At 26.8% G+C, this 17,223-nt stretch overlaps 2 protein-coding genes across 4 annotated transcripts in view; one reads left to right on the top strand and one right to left on the bottom strand.

The window, feature by feature from the left end:
* Nucleotides 1–17,223, top strand: part of LOC123290584 (mitogen-activated protein kinase kinase kinase 4) — a 111,569-nt gene that overhangs the window by 33,126 nt on the left and 61,220 nt on the right. The gene's annotated exons all lie outside the window — the stretch shown is intronic.
* Nucleotides 1,553–10,417, bottom strand: LOC123290585 (luciferin 4-monooxygenase-like). Its single transcript, XM_044870831.1, has 4 exons — nt 9,998–10,417; nt 3,439–3,646; nt 2,029–3,168; nt 1,553–1,741 (listed from the first exon to the last, which is right to left on the bottom strand). Exons 1-4 carry the CDS (start codon nt 10,190–10,192, stop codon nt 1,632–1,634), a joined length of 1,653 nt encoding a protein of 550 aa, XP_044726766.1. The 5' UTR covers nt 10,193–10,417; the 3' UTR covers nt 1,553–1,631.

The raw sequence follows: 17,223 nt of genomic DNA, 5'->3' as shown, positions 1-17,223 counted from the left end.
TAATCTTCGATCTATTTAAAAAGTTCATGTTATTTATAATTTTTGAACAAGAATTACGTATGATGAAAACCTATTGTATTTTTTCGAAATTTTAAACAAATAATGCTATTATTGAATCTTCGTTTTAATAATCTACAAAGTGGAAAATTTTCTGTGTTGTGCCGATGAAGATTTCGCAGAAACTTCACTTGTTTTTAACAATTCACAATTAAAATTTGACCGAAAAGTGGTATACGTTAATCAAAAATTGAGTATTAATGAATTTCAAAATGGTCGTGTTCTTATTGTAATGGAAATAATTTTAAAAAAGAAAACTTGTTTCTTCTTACCCAAACAGTAATGGCATTACTGTGTAAATCTTATAACGACGCTTTTTACGAAAAGTACCTCACTATGAGTTCTCCTTTACCTACAAATGTAGTACATTTATTTATACTCTATGCCATGAAAATCTCAACATTTAAATGTGTTATTATATGCCAGTCAAATCCTACTTTAAAATCGAAAAGTGCGATGTAAAGCTACATACCACATTTTGCAACCAAAAAAAAGTTATGCTTCCTGCTTAATAAGTGAAAAACCGCAAAATTTTAGAACTTTTTTCAGTTTTGCAGTGCAATTCAAAAACGGTGAGCTTTTTGACATTAATTGCCATTATCATTTTGAAAGTATACTAAATTTGGAACAATTTAAGACGATCAACAGTTCCGTATGTCTAATAGTTTTTGATATATGATGCTTGGAAAACTTCAGAAATACTAAAATTTTGATTTTTGCCTATGCTAAACCGTTAGAGATAGAACAAAAGTTTAAAGGTAAAAAATATTCCTTATATCAAAATAAACAACTTTTGTTCAAAAAAATTTTTCGTAAACATCATTGTTTTCTCGTGCAGGGGCAAATTAGGGCAAAACTTTGGTGTCCATTTTCTCCAAAAATATAAAACATGGAGGGATGAAAATTTGTAGGTAGCTTCACCTTGCGAGCCTTATGAAAAAAATCCAAAAAGTTTTCTTGCAAATATTTACAAAATTTTCGACACCTGGTACAAATGGAACCGATTAGCGTTATAAAGCTGCTTTTGACCCCCTGTAGACCATGGGCTCAGCTACATGACCATTATATGATTGAATTCGAAAGCTCTTCGAGGCAAATTAATGAATCCCCGTGCGATTTTTATTAGGTTATGAAAAGAAAAAGCAACTTAAAATCGATAATGAAAATTTATTTATCATTTAATTTGTCATTAGGATTATTTTATATCACTTCAAAATATCACAAATAACAAAATTTTTTATAAATTATAAATAATTAATATAATTACAAAATATTCTAATAAATTAGGAACTATTTTTATACGTTTAAAAATAAAATTACTATAGAATGGCGTCTTTTTCAATTAAAAGTAAATTAAAAATATTTATTATAATAATTTATCGAATTATTTCTTAAACGAAATATTCATGAATTCCAGAGAATTTAAATATAAAATTTTATATCTTTAAATAAATACGTTTCAATAACGAAACTAATAAAAGTTAAAATTATAAAAAAAATTTTTTATAGGTATATCACAATTGATGAGTTTTAAAAAGAAGCTTAATTTTCTATTGAAAATTGTACTCTGTTGTTTATGGCAATTTCATTAATTTTCTTCGATTGATTTTACCGGTTGGAGTATATGGCAATTTTTCCATGAAAACAATACCTCCGTGAAGTTGTTTAAATGGTGATAAATGTCCTGAAAATAAAAGGAAAAAATTAATATTTTGTCTAAAAAATATTGCTAAAATTTGAATGGAAAAATTATGCGTATACGAAAAAAAGATGTTTGTTTAATTTATCTTATCCTTCAATTAAAATATTTTTAGCTCATAACTTTTAATCTAACCTTTAAGAGTCTCGAGAGGTAAGTCAACCTCTCGAGACATTTGCTTCCGTTTAGAGTAGTCTTACGCCAAACTCTATGTAATAAACAAAGTGACTATGGCTATTAATTTTATATAACAAAAAATTAAAAATACATACCTTCTAAATATTTCTTAATGCGAGTTTCAGAAATAGTCGAATTGACATCACGTACGATAAAAGCTTTTGCGCGTGCTCCATCTAATTTATTGCGTACACCAATCACACATGCTTCTTTAATTTCAAAATGTCCCAATAACACATTTTCAATTTCAAAAGGCATTACTTCGCAATTTTTATATGAAAATTTATCTGATAATGATCCTTCGATAAATAAACATTGATCTGCATCAAAATATCCAATATCCCCAGTATGATACCATCCGTCTTTATCAAGGGCTTCACAGGTAGATAATTGATCTTCATAATATCCAGACATTATCCTCTTACCACGTATGTATAATTCGCCAGGTTGATTTGGTCCTAAAGCACGTCCAGTTTCGGGATCAATGATTTTCATTTCCGTGTCTGGATCCGGTACTCCAACTGAATATTTCTTTGTAGTCGGTGTAGTTATAATTCCTGTAGTTTCCACACTTCCGTAACCCACTAATAAAACCGCGGTGTTAAATAAACTTTCGGTTAATTTATAATGGACATCACTTAATTTACTTCCATAAGTGATAACAACTTTGCATCGTTCCAAGTTGTAATCATTAATTTTGGAATAATTAACAATTTTTGATAGTTGGATAGTGGATAATACCAATACTAAATCACCTTTCCAATCATTAATAATTTTTGCTATAACATTTGGATCAAATTCTGGTGCAAGTATTCCTATATTTCCATGATCAAAGCATGCGAGCATTGACTTAATTCCAGTTATCGAAAACATTGTTGATGTACTTAACATTGATAAATTACTCCAATCAGTATCCCAATGTGATTGTAAATGATGTAAAATATTTCCATGGGTGATCATCACACCTCGTGGTAAATCTTTGGTGCCATTTGTGGGTACAATAAATGCAACGTGATTACAAGGATCCATACAATCGAATGGTGTAATATCATCACCAGTTTCGCAATGTAAATTTAAGAATCCTTCTAAAGATTGATGAATTTTACTATCGCCAAAAATGATTAAATCAACTGATAATTTTAATTCGGCTAATGATTTCCGGATTATTTCAATTGATGGGTAGTCACAGAAAATGATTTTTGGTTTGGTGATTGCCAATAAATGTTTGAAATCAGCTGTAACAAATCAAAATAAACTAATTAGTTTTATTGCATACTTTAGGAACTTTATTAATAGCCTTCATATTCATACATAGAGCCTTTGTTTTTCCAATTACTAAAATATAGCACATTTTTTGGTACTCCGATTAAAAAATGGAATGGAAAACATATTTAAGCAAATAGAAAGTAATTTGTAACATTTTTTAAGGATGATGAATGATTTTTTTTGTGGGTGTTGTATGAAAAGGCGCACTAAATTCAAGGCCTTATTTTTCAAATACTTACGTCTACATAATGATGAATGTAAGGGAGAAACGACAGCACCAACATACATAGCCGCTAACATTGGTAAACAAACATCAAGGTTATTGTTGCTGCAAATAGATATAACATCTCCATGTCCAATGCCAATATTACGTAAACCTTTTGCCAATTTTAAACTGAGCAATTTGATATCTTGAAAAGTTGTAAAATCTCCGGTAATTGGGTCAATCTGTAACAACCAGAAACAAAAAATTAATAAAATTTAACAACAAAAGTCCACAAAATTAAAAAAAAAAAAAAAAAAAACTATTATTTTCCGATATACACAATAGATATACAACTTTATTAAGTTATGTTATATTAATTTTTAGGATGCAGTATAATTTTTCTGAAAGTTGTTTAAAAAAACTGTTATTTTTGATTAAAACAATTTTTGGAAATGTTGAATTATGCTGAAATAGTTGCAACATCGAAATCATTATATCAAATTTTCTTAAGCGATAATGATCTTTTAGAGAACAAGTTGTAAATTATAACACGAAACCCTTACTGTGCAAGTTAAAATCATACTTGATTGACTTTTTTTGTCATGTAATATTGAGTAAGGTCGCACGTAGACATTCAAATTAATAATTCAAAAATAATTTCCAGTTCCGTTTTTTTTATTATAGTTCGTGATTTATTAATTTTTTTTTTTTCACTTTATTATTTCTTTTTTTTTTTACTAAGAGACAAGTTGTTATTATTGTTATTATGTCTACGTGCTAAAATCTTAAAATACTTGTTGCTATGCATCATTTATCTGCTAATTATTTACAATAATTTATTACACTAGTGATTAATTAGCACGTCTCAGTCTGTTTTCTTTATGAATACATCAGTGGTAGGTCTTTCATCTCATTATTATTGAATTACTCGGTGTATTTTCATTTCAAAATCGAAGAGAATTGATAATATAAATTCTATTTCTTTATACTTTAGAAGCGTTGATTACTTTGTTTCAAACGAGTGGATATCAAATTCAACTAAAGAAGGTTTTAGGGAAACGAAATTATATGCATTATTAGTGAGCTTTATTAAGAAATATTTTTTTGGACTTAAAAATATATAACAATCAGTTTCAGAATTATTAAACCACTTATGTCTTTGATTTTTTGCTCTATGGTTTCATTAATACAATCTTCGATTGGTCTTATTTCTCTTTAAGTATTTAAAATGAATTTTGCACTCTTTGTTTTATAAAACCAATAATTGGGTCGACCAATGATCTTATGAACTTTGTGCTCACTTATGCTAATAAAAAAAAATTATATTTTTTAATTAAAATATCGCCTACTTCTCATGTGCAAAGACCGCGTGAAAACAAGATTAGAATAACAATTGGTTTCTACACGTGATGTAAATAGTACACCCAACTATTATTTATAATAAGATAAATGTTGACTATATTGTATTTTGTTTATATACAATGAATATCGAAAATTGTGAAGGTCGGAGGGAATCACATCATTAGTGGTGTATGCTTTAGTTATAGGATCAATTTTAAAATATTTAGCGGAAATTTATTTAAAAAACATTAAAAAGAGTACATTTTAACGTCAAACGTAAAATTAAAAATTAAAGGTATTTAACATTATAACATGAAAAAAATCTGAAAAAATTTTTTTTTTGAATGATATACAATACGATAAAATTCTATAAGAAGAGGATTAAAAAAATAATCTTTCAATTTATACGAAATTCTTTGCACCAGAATGTGACCTATAAACTCTTGCCAAGTTGGCATTTCAAACATGTTGTACAAAGACAAACACCTATTATTCATATATGTTTAAAAAAAACATTAATTTATATTCATATTTAATTTTTTTCTAAATGAAAAAATAACTTTACAATTAAATTTTATTAAGAAGTCACGTGGATTCTTCAGGGACATTATTCTATCTAAGAAGAATTCATATATTTATTTTGTATAACAGGTTGTAATTTACATCTTAATCAATTAATTATAATTTTATTGTTATAACACAATAATAGTGTTCTGTTCTCGCAGTGTCTGCCACGTGAATCTGAACTAAAAGTGCCTCAAATGTATGTACCTAATACAAAAAGTAATTGTTATTGCTTTTGTGAACAGTTGAAGAGAAGAGGAACAAATTTTTATTTTAATAGGCGTTTCGCCAACTGTATTTTAACATCTTCAGCAATTCAATAAAATATAAAATTCTTAATAGTCTTTTTCGTACAAGCATGATACCATAAAAGTGTGATTAATATTTTCACGAACTTTATTTGCGAGGACAATCTGTATACGTAAAATTTCGGTGATGTTCCCGTCAAACAAAATGCGATATTCTAAAAAAAACTCAACCTCAGAAACTCAATTTTGATGGTGTGAAAGTAAGTTTTATTGGAGCTAGTATAATAATTAACCAAAAATAATAACATTAAAACTACTAGTTAATTGTATAAACTTTTTCAAATTTTTAGATATGATAGTTTAAGTCATTCCAAAAAAAAGTTCTCATAGTCACAAGTCATGAAAATGACAGGATTTCATGTTATAGCTAAATTAAAGTTGGAAAATGTACTCATTTGTATAATATATGCATATGTGTGTATAGGCAAATACATATACAGATATGTATAACTGCATGCATACGTATGTTTTTTAATGTAAGGGTGTTGTTTTTTAATTCTTCTTTTTTTGAAGAATATGTTACGAAATTCATATAAAAAGCTGTGTTAAATGTTCAGTGGATCAATAATATGAAGTGTTAAGATCAATATTTTCAGCTACATATACGTATATGGTTTTTGACAATTAAATTACAACAATTTTTTAATACAAATTAGTACATTTTCCAACTTTAATTTAGCGATAACTTGAAATTTCATGACTTGTGACCATGGGAACTTTTATTTAGAATAACTCAAACTATCATTTTCCAAAATTTGACCGAAATGCAGATTACATCTAATTTGTGCGAGGTCCTTTATTCATTAACTATTGAAATTGAGTTTTTTACAGATGATTTCTTTTGAGATATGTGTACCTAAATTTTATAATCTTTAAAACTATTAATACCTACCGATTTAAATTAAATTTGTGCACAATGGGTATATTGGCTAGAGGACTAAATTCTCAATCTTGGTTCTTTTTGAGTTTCGAGGAACTTTTTGGGATATGATTTTTGAAATCTTTATGTTTTGAAACGAATGTTATATGCCGTAAATGAAAAAAAATTGTCACTAGTTATTTTCCAATTTAAAATACCATAATATTAATTGAGAATGACCTTGCTCAACTTCCAAAATAGTAAACAAAGTCGTTTAAAGGTTCACACCACAAAAATGATTTGTTTTTGTTGTTGTTAAATAATCATTCAAACACGAAACGCAGTTTTTTATTAATGAAAATATTACTATTATTATTTAATCATAACAAAAAAATAACCTTGTTTCAATTAATCCTGCTGTTTGTTTATTACATGAAAAATGTTATTTATCAAAATTCATAACTAGAAAAACAAATCAATCGCGTCCAATATATGTATAGTACATGTGTGTTATATGTTTTGATTGTAATAATAATGAAGGTCAAATCGCGTTTTAAAACTAGTAAACACGAGTTACAAAACAAACTTAGTTATCACAAAATATGTAAATATTTAATTGACTTGGCTCTCTAAACAAGTCATAGTAATTTATGAAGAAAATCGGAAATTCAATATTATAGGATGCGAATTTTAATCATACTTTTTTTAGTGAATTTGTTGGAAGAAAATGTATACCTACAGGTCTACATGTAATACAATGGTCTTGTTCAAAATATCAATGTTAACTGTTGAAAAATATACGCTTTTTGGGACGGTCGTAAAAAGTCGACGTGTATTTGTTATTTTGAACAAGCCTATTTGTAACACGCTTTTATTAGCTTCATACGTATGTTAGTATGTAACAGAAACTTTGAACATGATTTTGATCCCCCTTCAATTTCGGATTAACTCGAAAATTGATACTTTTATCAAGGATTGATGACAATACAATAATTTAATAAGTTTATTTGATTATCCTGACCAGGATTTTCAGATCTGAAAATATTTACATTTACTTGCGCTCCCACCATATTTATACTGAATTTTTGATAAATAAATAAGAGTTTAAATAACTAAAAAACGCAAAATAAATAATAGTTCAAAAAAAACCTAAAAAACACGCATTTGTAACTATCTGAACTTAAAGGTAGAAAATTTATTTAAATTCAAAAAAATCATTTTATCGTAAAGAAGCGTGGGGTGCTAAATTTCAATTATTGTAAATATTTTATATTCAGATATTGGTAAAAGTAAGGTCGTCATTATAAAATATCTTAAAATTTTTTTGAATTTAAAGAAATTATTTTCTACCTTTAAGTTCAGCTAGTTACAAAAACGTGTTTTTTAATTTTTTTGAACTATTATTTATTTTGTGTATTTTTTTAATTTAAAGAACTAATTTTTTACCTTTTATTGTAGCTAGTTTCAAAAGCGTTTTTCTAGTTTTTGAATCTATTTTTTTTTTAAATCGAATCTAGATAATCGAAAGATCAAGATGCTGGAAATTTTTGCTCTTATCTTATACTTCTTTGATGTGTTTTTTTTTTAAATGTCAAGTTTATTTACATGAAAAATTTGCCCGGAAAAAAGTGTAGGAATTACGCAAGATTAAATTATATACGTGAATGGAATTAATTTTTTTATTAAAAAAAATGTTTTATGAATAAATTCAAATAACAAATACTGATCTTTTTCAAATAAATAAAAGAATAAAAATTGATAACGATATTAAAAAATAAATAAATCGATAACAAAACATGTAAAACCAATAAAATTGTTTAAAAAAATAAACTTGGAATGTAACATAAATTATCCTAAAAATTTCGTTCCTCAAATCAACTGTGAAAATGGTTGGAATTGGAATTAACAAGATACTTTATCAAAGTTGACTGACGACTTTTTGACCTTCAAAAAGCGAGGCGCCATGCAAGGCAAAATATGTACGCAGAAGATACTGATATTTAGTTAACCGTCTTATCATTATTAAATGAAATTGAATCAAATCAATCGGAATCTACTGAGATGTATCTTGACCTTAGAGATATTATTTTCGAGATCAAGTCAAGACATACGGTTAGTATTGAATTCAAAGAGGAAATAAATCATATTCACTGACTCATCAAAATAGAGTTAAAACTATTGACGCAGAAAAGGAGAAATTTTAAAATACTATTTCAGTTTTTCATTGAAATTTCAAAAACCAGTTTATTTTGACTAATCTCACTCAGTATAAAAAATTTGTAGATAAATATATTCTTTAAAAATAGCCAACTATCAAGTTTGTTTTGCTTTTACAAAAACCGATAAACTTGGAGGTGTGTTTTGAATTAGCATAAATTAATATGTAATAAGATTATTGATTTTGTTTTTTTTTATTAATTTTTGAAATAAAAAAAAAAAAAAACAAAAAAAAAAAAAACAAAGATGAAACATTAATTTTCTAAAGCAATAAATAAAAAATAATTAAACATGACATATTAATGTTTCCGGTTCTAAAAATAAATTGTCGGAAATAAACAAGGTAATTTGAATATTCTCTTATATAGAAACCTGTCCCATAGATTTCATTTCCTAATATGTATTTTGGAAAATTTTTGTAATGATAATTGACTTTTACTTTATATTTTAAGTGATTTTCTTTGAGAGTTTAATAACCGAAAGGGCTAAGGGTTATAAAAATAATTCAAATTAATGATTTTAGAAAACAATACTTCATTCAAAAATATACTTATGCAAAATTATGTTAAATAAATGGTTTGACTAATTGTATACTGTCTCCTATTTTTCATTATTATTACAGGTATTAAAAATTTTTAATTAACTTGAATAATGAGCCGAAGTTTTAAAAAATAATTATGAATCATTCTCAAGGTTCTCTTTATGGAAAAATTGAAAAAAATTTAATTTTACACTTTTGCCGGTTCGTCGCTTTGTCCGTATTTAATAGGTATTTGTTTTCAATCGTATCAAATGTATTTGTATTTTAATGTGTCCGTGTCCAAAAGCTCAACTTTTCGATGAAAATTGTATTAACACTAGTGCATTAGTTTTACCACATAATAAGCCTAAGTCTGTTAGGCTTACAAAATTTCAAAGAAACGTTTTGAGACATAATAATAGGTACTTTGTGGATATAGTCCTAACTTCAACGCGACATTGACCTCAGAGTATATTCCTTAAGTGAAGATTACAATTGTCTTAAAAATATAAGCAGTTCCTATATTATTCCTTAGTCCATAAACTATTTGATGGTATAACGATAAATAAAAAAAAGGTCTGTACATTGTACCAACAAAGTTAGTTTAAGGTTCGAATTCCAGCTATGCGTTAATGTTTTTTATTTATTATTATTATTACACTCATTAAAAAAAAAAAAAAAAAAAAAAAAAAAAACTTTACAATCTGTTAAACATTCATTTAACCGTATAATGGACTCGTAAAATACTCAAACTAGAAAAAAAAAGAAATAAAACGATATATACCTGTGCAATTTGTTGTCCATGTGAGTTTAAACGTTCAAAAATATATGAACCAACACTACGATTTTGAACATATTGTAATTTTGGGCCACATACAATATTTTGTGTTACTGCAGAATTATTTTCAATATTGTTTTTATTTTCACTATTTAAACTGTTTATACTATTGTTATTATAATAAGCCGGTATTGTTGCCATGTTGGCTAAATATGCAGCTATGCGTTCTTACAATCAAATTTAAAACAAATAATTCATGTAAAATTTTAAAACACTAGTTGTATATCTTTATTTTCAAATGTTGCTATTAAAAAAAAACTTTTGTAAACTACTTAACTACTTTTCAAAAAAGTAGGTTTGAAATAAAAATATAAATTTTTATTAGCTAAATAAGTGTAGCTGTATATTATATGAACTCAACGAGTATATTTTAACATATGAATTGTTTTCTGTTTATTACATGTGTATTTATTATATGTGGATTCGCGCGCCACGATTGCTTATCGGTTTTTATTTCGTGTATGTTCGTATCATTTTGTTTTTTTCTTATTTTAATCGTTTATTGACTTAATTAGTATAGAAAATTGTTTGTGTTTTGTATTTGCTCGATTAAGTGCGTGGCGTTATTACTTAAGGCTCTGAATTATTTTACAAAAGTTTTTTCCCTAATCCTACACGATCTCTAAGCCGCATAAATAGATTTCAAAAAAAACAAATTACATAAATTACATTTTTGAAATTTTTAAAATCGTTTTAGTTATTTCCCCCTTAGCTAGTTAGCTCCTTACTTGTACAATTAGAAATCTATTTACCGAAGGAGCTTTAAATCTACTTGAAAGTTTCATATAAGTAGTATTTGTGAGGTTTCAATTATCCAAAAGACTGCATTTTCATCTCTCATTTTTCGACAACCAAAATCGTGAGAAATATTGCAAAAGAGAAACTACATAAATATCGCGTTATTAACAGGCTTCTACTTAGGGGTAATTTTTTGGGGCATGATTAAAAAGACAATACTATGTTACAGGAAAGTCTTAAAACTTTATTAAAGTAGACAGTTTTTCTTTTCTAAGGAAGTTATTGATAAAACTTTTTGATAGTTCTTTTTAATTCGGTTTATAACTACTAGTACACTTTCCTTGACTGTGAGGAAATAAAATGAAATCGCAGGGAATATTAAAGAAAACATATATAAGTTAATCTTAACATTTCTTCCTCGCGTTTCCACCATTTCAGGGTTCAGATTTTGTAAAATAATGAACTTATTTAAATAAGAATATAAAGAACTGAAGAAACCGAAGTTGATGTAATGTTTCAAACTATCTCTCCCTTACTAAATACAAGAAATAAAACACAATACTTTTCGTTTTCGTTTTTACAAATAACAACTATTTGTTAATATTATACTAGATTATGGATGATTCATTGAATTTATCCTCACTGACTGGTTACATATTTTCAAAAAAGTCAAGGGTTCAAACGCCTCTTAATTACATTCTGTGGATTAATGAACTTAAAACAATGTCAAAGTATATCAATATACTGCCAAAAATTTCGATGGCAATTTATTAAAGCTGATTTATGTAACTAAGTGCATATTGTTTGACTTTTGAACTATGTTAGGTTTTCCTCCTCTCAACCATTATAACTCAAAAATTACACAATTTTTTGTAAAAATTTATGAATGTGTTAGCGTGAAATACAGAAACAATAGACGAAATTTTTATTCGTCACAATTTTTTAATAATAAAATGATGACTAAACTATGCATAATTAAGTTTTTAAGACGTGTTGTTTTAATTAACCGGCAGAACAAAGTGTGTGACTTTTTATTACAAATGATTAAAATTTTTTAATTAATTTACGTAAATTTGCACCTACATAAAACTATGCGTTTTGCAAATGATATCAAATGATAAATTGCGAATTAATCATCGCTTTTTACGTCATTAATAATTATCTATTTAACTTTATCATATAGTCACTTTTTGTGACGTTTTTTAGCGAATTTCCGAAGAAAATGGAGCTATTTCTTTGTTCTAATGATGGAAATTTGAAAAAATCAATCCCACTTAATAGAGGTCAAAAATGTCCATAGTTTTTATACATATTTATATATAACTAGCTGTTACCCGCCCGCTTTGCGTGGCGTAAAATATATCCGCTTTGCTGGGCAACATCCCCACTTGCACCCCTCCCTCCACATTCCCTTGCGTTGGATAACAGTTTTGTAATGTACACGTCATGCTCTTTTATTTGATACCCCACTTAGGTATATTTGTAAATATTCGATATTTCCTTCCCACTTTCTCGCTACACCTTTCTACCCTCCGAAGGTTAAAAAAATTTCTAAATGTAATTTAAAACATTCTGACAAAGTTTTGAACTATTAAAAGCCATAATTGAAAAATATGAATTTTTTATTCATGAACACCCCCGCAACCCCCCTTGTGGGTAAAATCCGTTCTTAGCTGACCTCTACTTGGCAAAAGGAATATTCCTGCCAAATTTCAAGTCTCTAGGTCTTATAGTTCCAGAGATATCGTGATGAGTGACTATCTATCTATATATATCTATAGAAAGTCTCCTATGTATTTATAGATATGTATCTATACATTTATGTGTCTGTATCCTCCTCTAGCGATCGCAATTTAAGTCCTATTTGAATAACATTTGATATCAAGACGATTTTTGGTATTTGAAAGTTCAAGCTCGTTAATGAGAAAAATCGACATATAAGAGAGGTTGGGGGTGTGTAAGGTACAAATTTTTTTCAATAAAAATAATATTTTTTGTATGTTTTGATCAGTTTTAGGCAAAAAATTACTCTTCTAATTTTTTCTCTAGACGCTTAGTTTTCGCAAATGTATAGTAGAAAGAAATATGATTATAAAAACTTTATTAAATCTCATAATGCGCTAAATTTTCCTATCCATTGAATTCTTAATTAGGCTCCAATTTCAACTTTTTAGATTTTTCCACCCACCAGTCATCTAAACGTAATCATAACAAAACTTTAACTCTGAACAAATCAATGACTTAATTAAAGGTGTGAGCAAGTAGGTACGGTGAATGTTATTTTTTTTTTCGCGGTAAATGATAGTTCAGAATCCCTTGATCACAATAAACAAAATTTTGCGACCTCTTGCGGGTCAAAATTGTGAATTACTTCATTTTAATATTGTGATTTTTAACACAGTACTGGAAGAACTCAAAATAATATTCATTGTACAAAAATTAATCGGTGATTGAGCTTTAAAAAAGTTTTCATCATGAAGAAAATTTATCACAGATTCTGTTTATGCAAGAAAATTCCAAAAAAACATAAAAAACTAGTCAAATTGAGGTATAAATTTTCTACGATATCTACGAATCTTTTACGATATTTTTCAAGCATTAAAAAACATTTACGTGATACAAATATTATTTTTATTCATAACATTAATTTTATTCATAAGTTAGCTTTAAATTCAATGAATATAAATTAGTTGCTAACTTAACTAGTCATGTGACGGCCGGACTACTTAATTATGAAAGTCTTTTTTGCTATTGTAATCAGCGTTACTTAATAGCACGTTTTTGGTCAATTCTGCAAAGACCTTAAGAATTGACATACTGTATCCTATTATTTACTAATTCTAAAATAAATGACTGCATCTTTCAAGTAAATACTTTCCGTAATTGTTTAAATTACGATTATGCATTTATATAAAATTTATTTTCTTTAATTAAATGATTAGGTACTTGTTTATTTTTTCTGTATTTGTTTTTCTTAACAATTTTTCACGCATCTAAACTTACATAATATAAGTATTAATTACTAAGTGTAAATATTTTCTAGATACTTTGAAACTTTTAATACTTTTTTAAATATCTATTTTTAAAATAATAAATGTTAAAGTGTCTATATTTTTGAGTTTTACTATAGTACAATAGGCCATAACTTGCCTCTTTTTAAAATACCTTTACATAATTTATATTATATTGTAGTATATCATGGCTTTAAGAATAAAAGCTTTTGCTTGCTATAAAACTTGTGGGGGCGCTTCCAGTAACCCTGAAATTAAAATTGTGTATTTCACTAGCTTAGACAATAAAAGAAATACATTGCACACTAGTAGTAAAGCTACACGTTGTATCAGAATTTTTTCAGGTACCTATTGGCGGCAAATTCCTAAATTCGGCACTGCTTTCATGTATTCATTTATATTATTTGTTTTGTACTAAACCATATGGAATTTTGGGAAAACCTATAACTCGAGAACGAATTTCAATAAAAATAAAATTCAATGATAATTTTTGAAAACCTTATTTATCTTTATTCAAGCGAGATAAGTACTTTAGTATTTGGTATTTTCTGAAAGGTAATTATTGATTTTATACCGCAAATCCGAACTCAAACGTAAATATTTTATAGGTTTACGTTTAGGGATGTGTAATACAATGCTATAATACCAATAACAAAATGCTATTCCGCGAAGTTTTTTTTTAAATAATGAAATTGATTTTTTCCACAATTAAACCTAATTCTTATTGAAATTTCGATTAAAAATACTTAATAAACTATTTTTTTTTTTTTTTTTTTTTTTTTTTTTTTTTTGGTTTTTTTTATACTGTATGTTTAACTAATAATGTCATATATACAGTGTGAGAAGGTTAAATCACATGTTGGTTATATATAAACTATTTTTATTTTTGAATGACCATAAATTAGAATTTTTTTTAAATTATTGTTGTATTATGAAATTTTTGTTTTTAAATATTTATATTTCAGCCTATCAATAAAAAACCATATAGTTAACGACCATTTAATCTTAAAAATTGAAATGATTATAGATGGCATTGAAGCTTAAAATTGAAAAAAAATTTCCTATGTAGTATGCCAAATTTATGCAGCCTTGATGAGATTATTTTTTAGGATTGTATATAAAATAATTTTGATAGATAATAAAAATCTTGATTGGATTAATTTTTAAGGAAATTGTCTTCATCGAAAATATTAAAGTCTTAATTTTTTATCTCGTAGATACGATTTATATATAATCTTTTTAAACTCAATTACCAGGAAATAATTTCAACGGGCCGTAAAATAATATTTATTTAATATAAGGACTATGAAATGCAAAATATTATGGATTCCCTCCTAAAAATCCCAACTGTATATTTTAATTTTAGTTGAAGGAATATTTGAAGATTTTTGTAAAAATTTCTTTCGCGTTTGTACAATGGATGAATTAAACATTACATATGCAGGGTGTTTTTAAGTTGACATATGCTTGAAACTTGAAAAATATGTTTTATCGATAAAAATGCTTAAAGCAAAAAATGAGCCAAGCTTTTAGGCTCAATGAAAAGCTCACTCTATTCCATATTTGGTAATAGATAGATATCTAAACACTTTAAATTAGGAAGTTGTTATTTATTAAAAAGGTGACAATTTTTTGTTCGAAACATTTTTTCCGAAAACCGTACAGCTAAGGCACTGAAAACTTTTACCCAAAAAAAGTCATTTTCATATGTATTCTGCGGAATCTAGTCACTGTACGAAAAAAAATTTCCAGGAAAAGTGGTTTGTTTTTCTATAAAGACCATTTTTGCTTAAGGTAGTACTATCGGTAATAGACTTTGCATTCAGAATTTAATGAAACTTGGCATAGTTGTGGATTATTATATCATAATTAACCAGTTAAATTTTTAGGGACCTTCAGAGAACAGAAAAAAAAATATTTTAAAAATATTTTAACGTTGATCCTTATGGGAAATCACAGATTTTATTTTATTTCACAAAAATGGACGTTCAGATTTTCAGTTCTCTGAACGCCCCTAAAAATTTAACTGGTTAATTATGATATAATATTGGACAAGTATGCCAAGTTTCAATAAATTCTGAATGCAAAGTCTATTACCGATAGTACTACCTTAAATTGAATGAAGAAATGCGCAAAAAGCAATGATATGTAGTTTCTTCTAGGGTCTTAGTGAGTATTTTTGTTATCAATTATTGTCTTAACTATTTGGTTTACAAATCGATGTTACAAACAAAAAATGTTTGCGTTTTATAAAAGCAAGAGTTTTTATCAAAATCATTTAACTTTTGAATTTTAATTAAAATTATGACATATCTACTAATAAAATTACGGAACAAAAATTACATTAAAGTAAGAGATAGAAGAAATTTTAAGGTTAAAGAGATTTTCCTTTTTTAAATCGAAAGTTATACAATATTGAAATTATTATCGCTTTATTCACCAAACATAAAAAAAATTGTTATTTAACAAATTATAAGCAGGTTACCGGTAAAATTTTTACATTATCAGTGATTTATCCCAATTCGGTCATCACGGTACACCCTATAAAAGTCTAAATAATTAATAGAATGGCATTTTATTATTCAGAAGCGGAAATGACCTAGAAAATTAAATTTTCAGTGATTATACTAGATTAAGAACATTTTGGGTGATGAAATTTTTTGTTTAATACCTTTTTTAAATTTTTATTACAAATGTCCGTGATATTTGATGATAATTATAATCTCTTGTTCGGTAAAGAAGCATAAAATAATGCATAGAAGTCTTAACCCAACTTAGATAGTCAAAAAAGGAACATTGGGTTTTTAAATTTTCTTTATATTTTATCGATGTCAAATTACAAATATTACAAATTCAATTTTCAAATCGATAAAAAGATAAGAAGTAAATAAAACTCTACTTTGGAAGTTTAGTTTCATATGTATAGAAGCCAAATGAAACATGCAACGGTTTTGGAAATTTCTTTTGAATTCCGTCAAGTTTCTGAAACTATAAATTTTTGTAGTTCTCGAAGGATAGATCCAAACCACACGCAGGCTTAAGAATTTGTATTTTTTTAAATTTGGAAGTCCAAGTTCAACCTAATCACAATAATGCAACTTTCATTCAGCAATTCACATTTTCACTAATTTTATTGTTAAAATGTCTAAATAATAAGAATTTGGGGAAAGTCCTTTGCACCCCACCCTCCCTCTTGTGTTGTTTTATAGAATATTTTCGAATGGGTCTTTTAGAAAAAATATTTTTGAATAGGTTTATTAAAATAGAATAGAAGCTTGTCAGCGACTTGACTTATCAAGGATTACTAAGATATAAATTTCAACGAGGTTTACCTAAAACATATTTTTTATAGTGATCTGTATTCATCAACTTGATTCTTTGTTCATCTAAAATATAGGAAAATTTAATAGACTGAAGTTTTTG

Source organism: Chrysoperla carnea, chromosome 1 (assembly GCF_905475395.1).
Source record: "Chrysoperla carnea chromosome 1, inChrCarn1.1, whole genome shotgun sequence".
Lineage (NCBI taxonomy): Eukaryota > Metazoa > Arthropoda > Insecta > Neuroptera > Chrysopidae > Chrysoperla > Chrysoperla carnea.
The sequence above is the reverse complement of the archived record's forward strand: the minus strand, read 5'-3'. Positions and strand labels throughout refer to the sequence as shown.

Bases quoted from the DNA above. Each gene is read 5' to 3' on its own strand.
- LOC123290585 (XM_044870831.1), bottom strand. From the start codon at position 10,192: ATGGCAACAATACCGGCTTATTATAATAACAATAGTATAAACAGTTTA. The intron at 3,169-3,438 runs GTAAGTATTTGA...GATTTGTTACAG, and splicing joins ACATTCATCATTATGTAGAC to CTGATTTCAAACATTTATTG. The intron at 1,742-2,028 runs GTATGTATTTTT...TTTTATTTTCAG, and splicing joins CATTAAGAAATATTTAGAAG to GACATTTATCACCATTTAAA.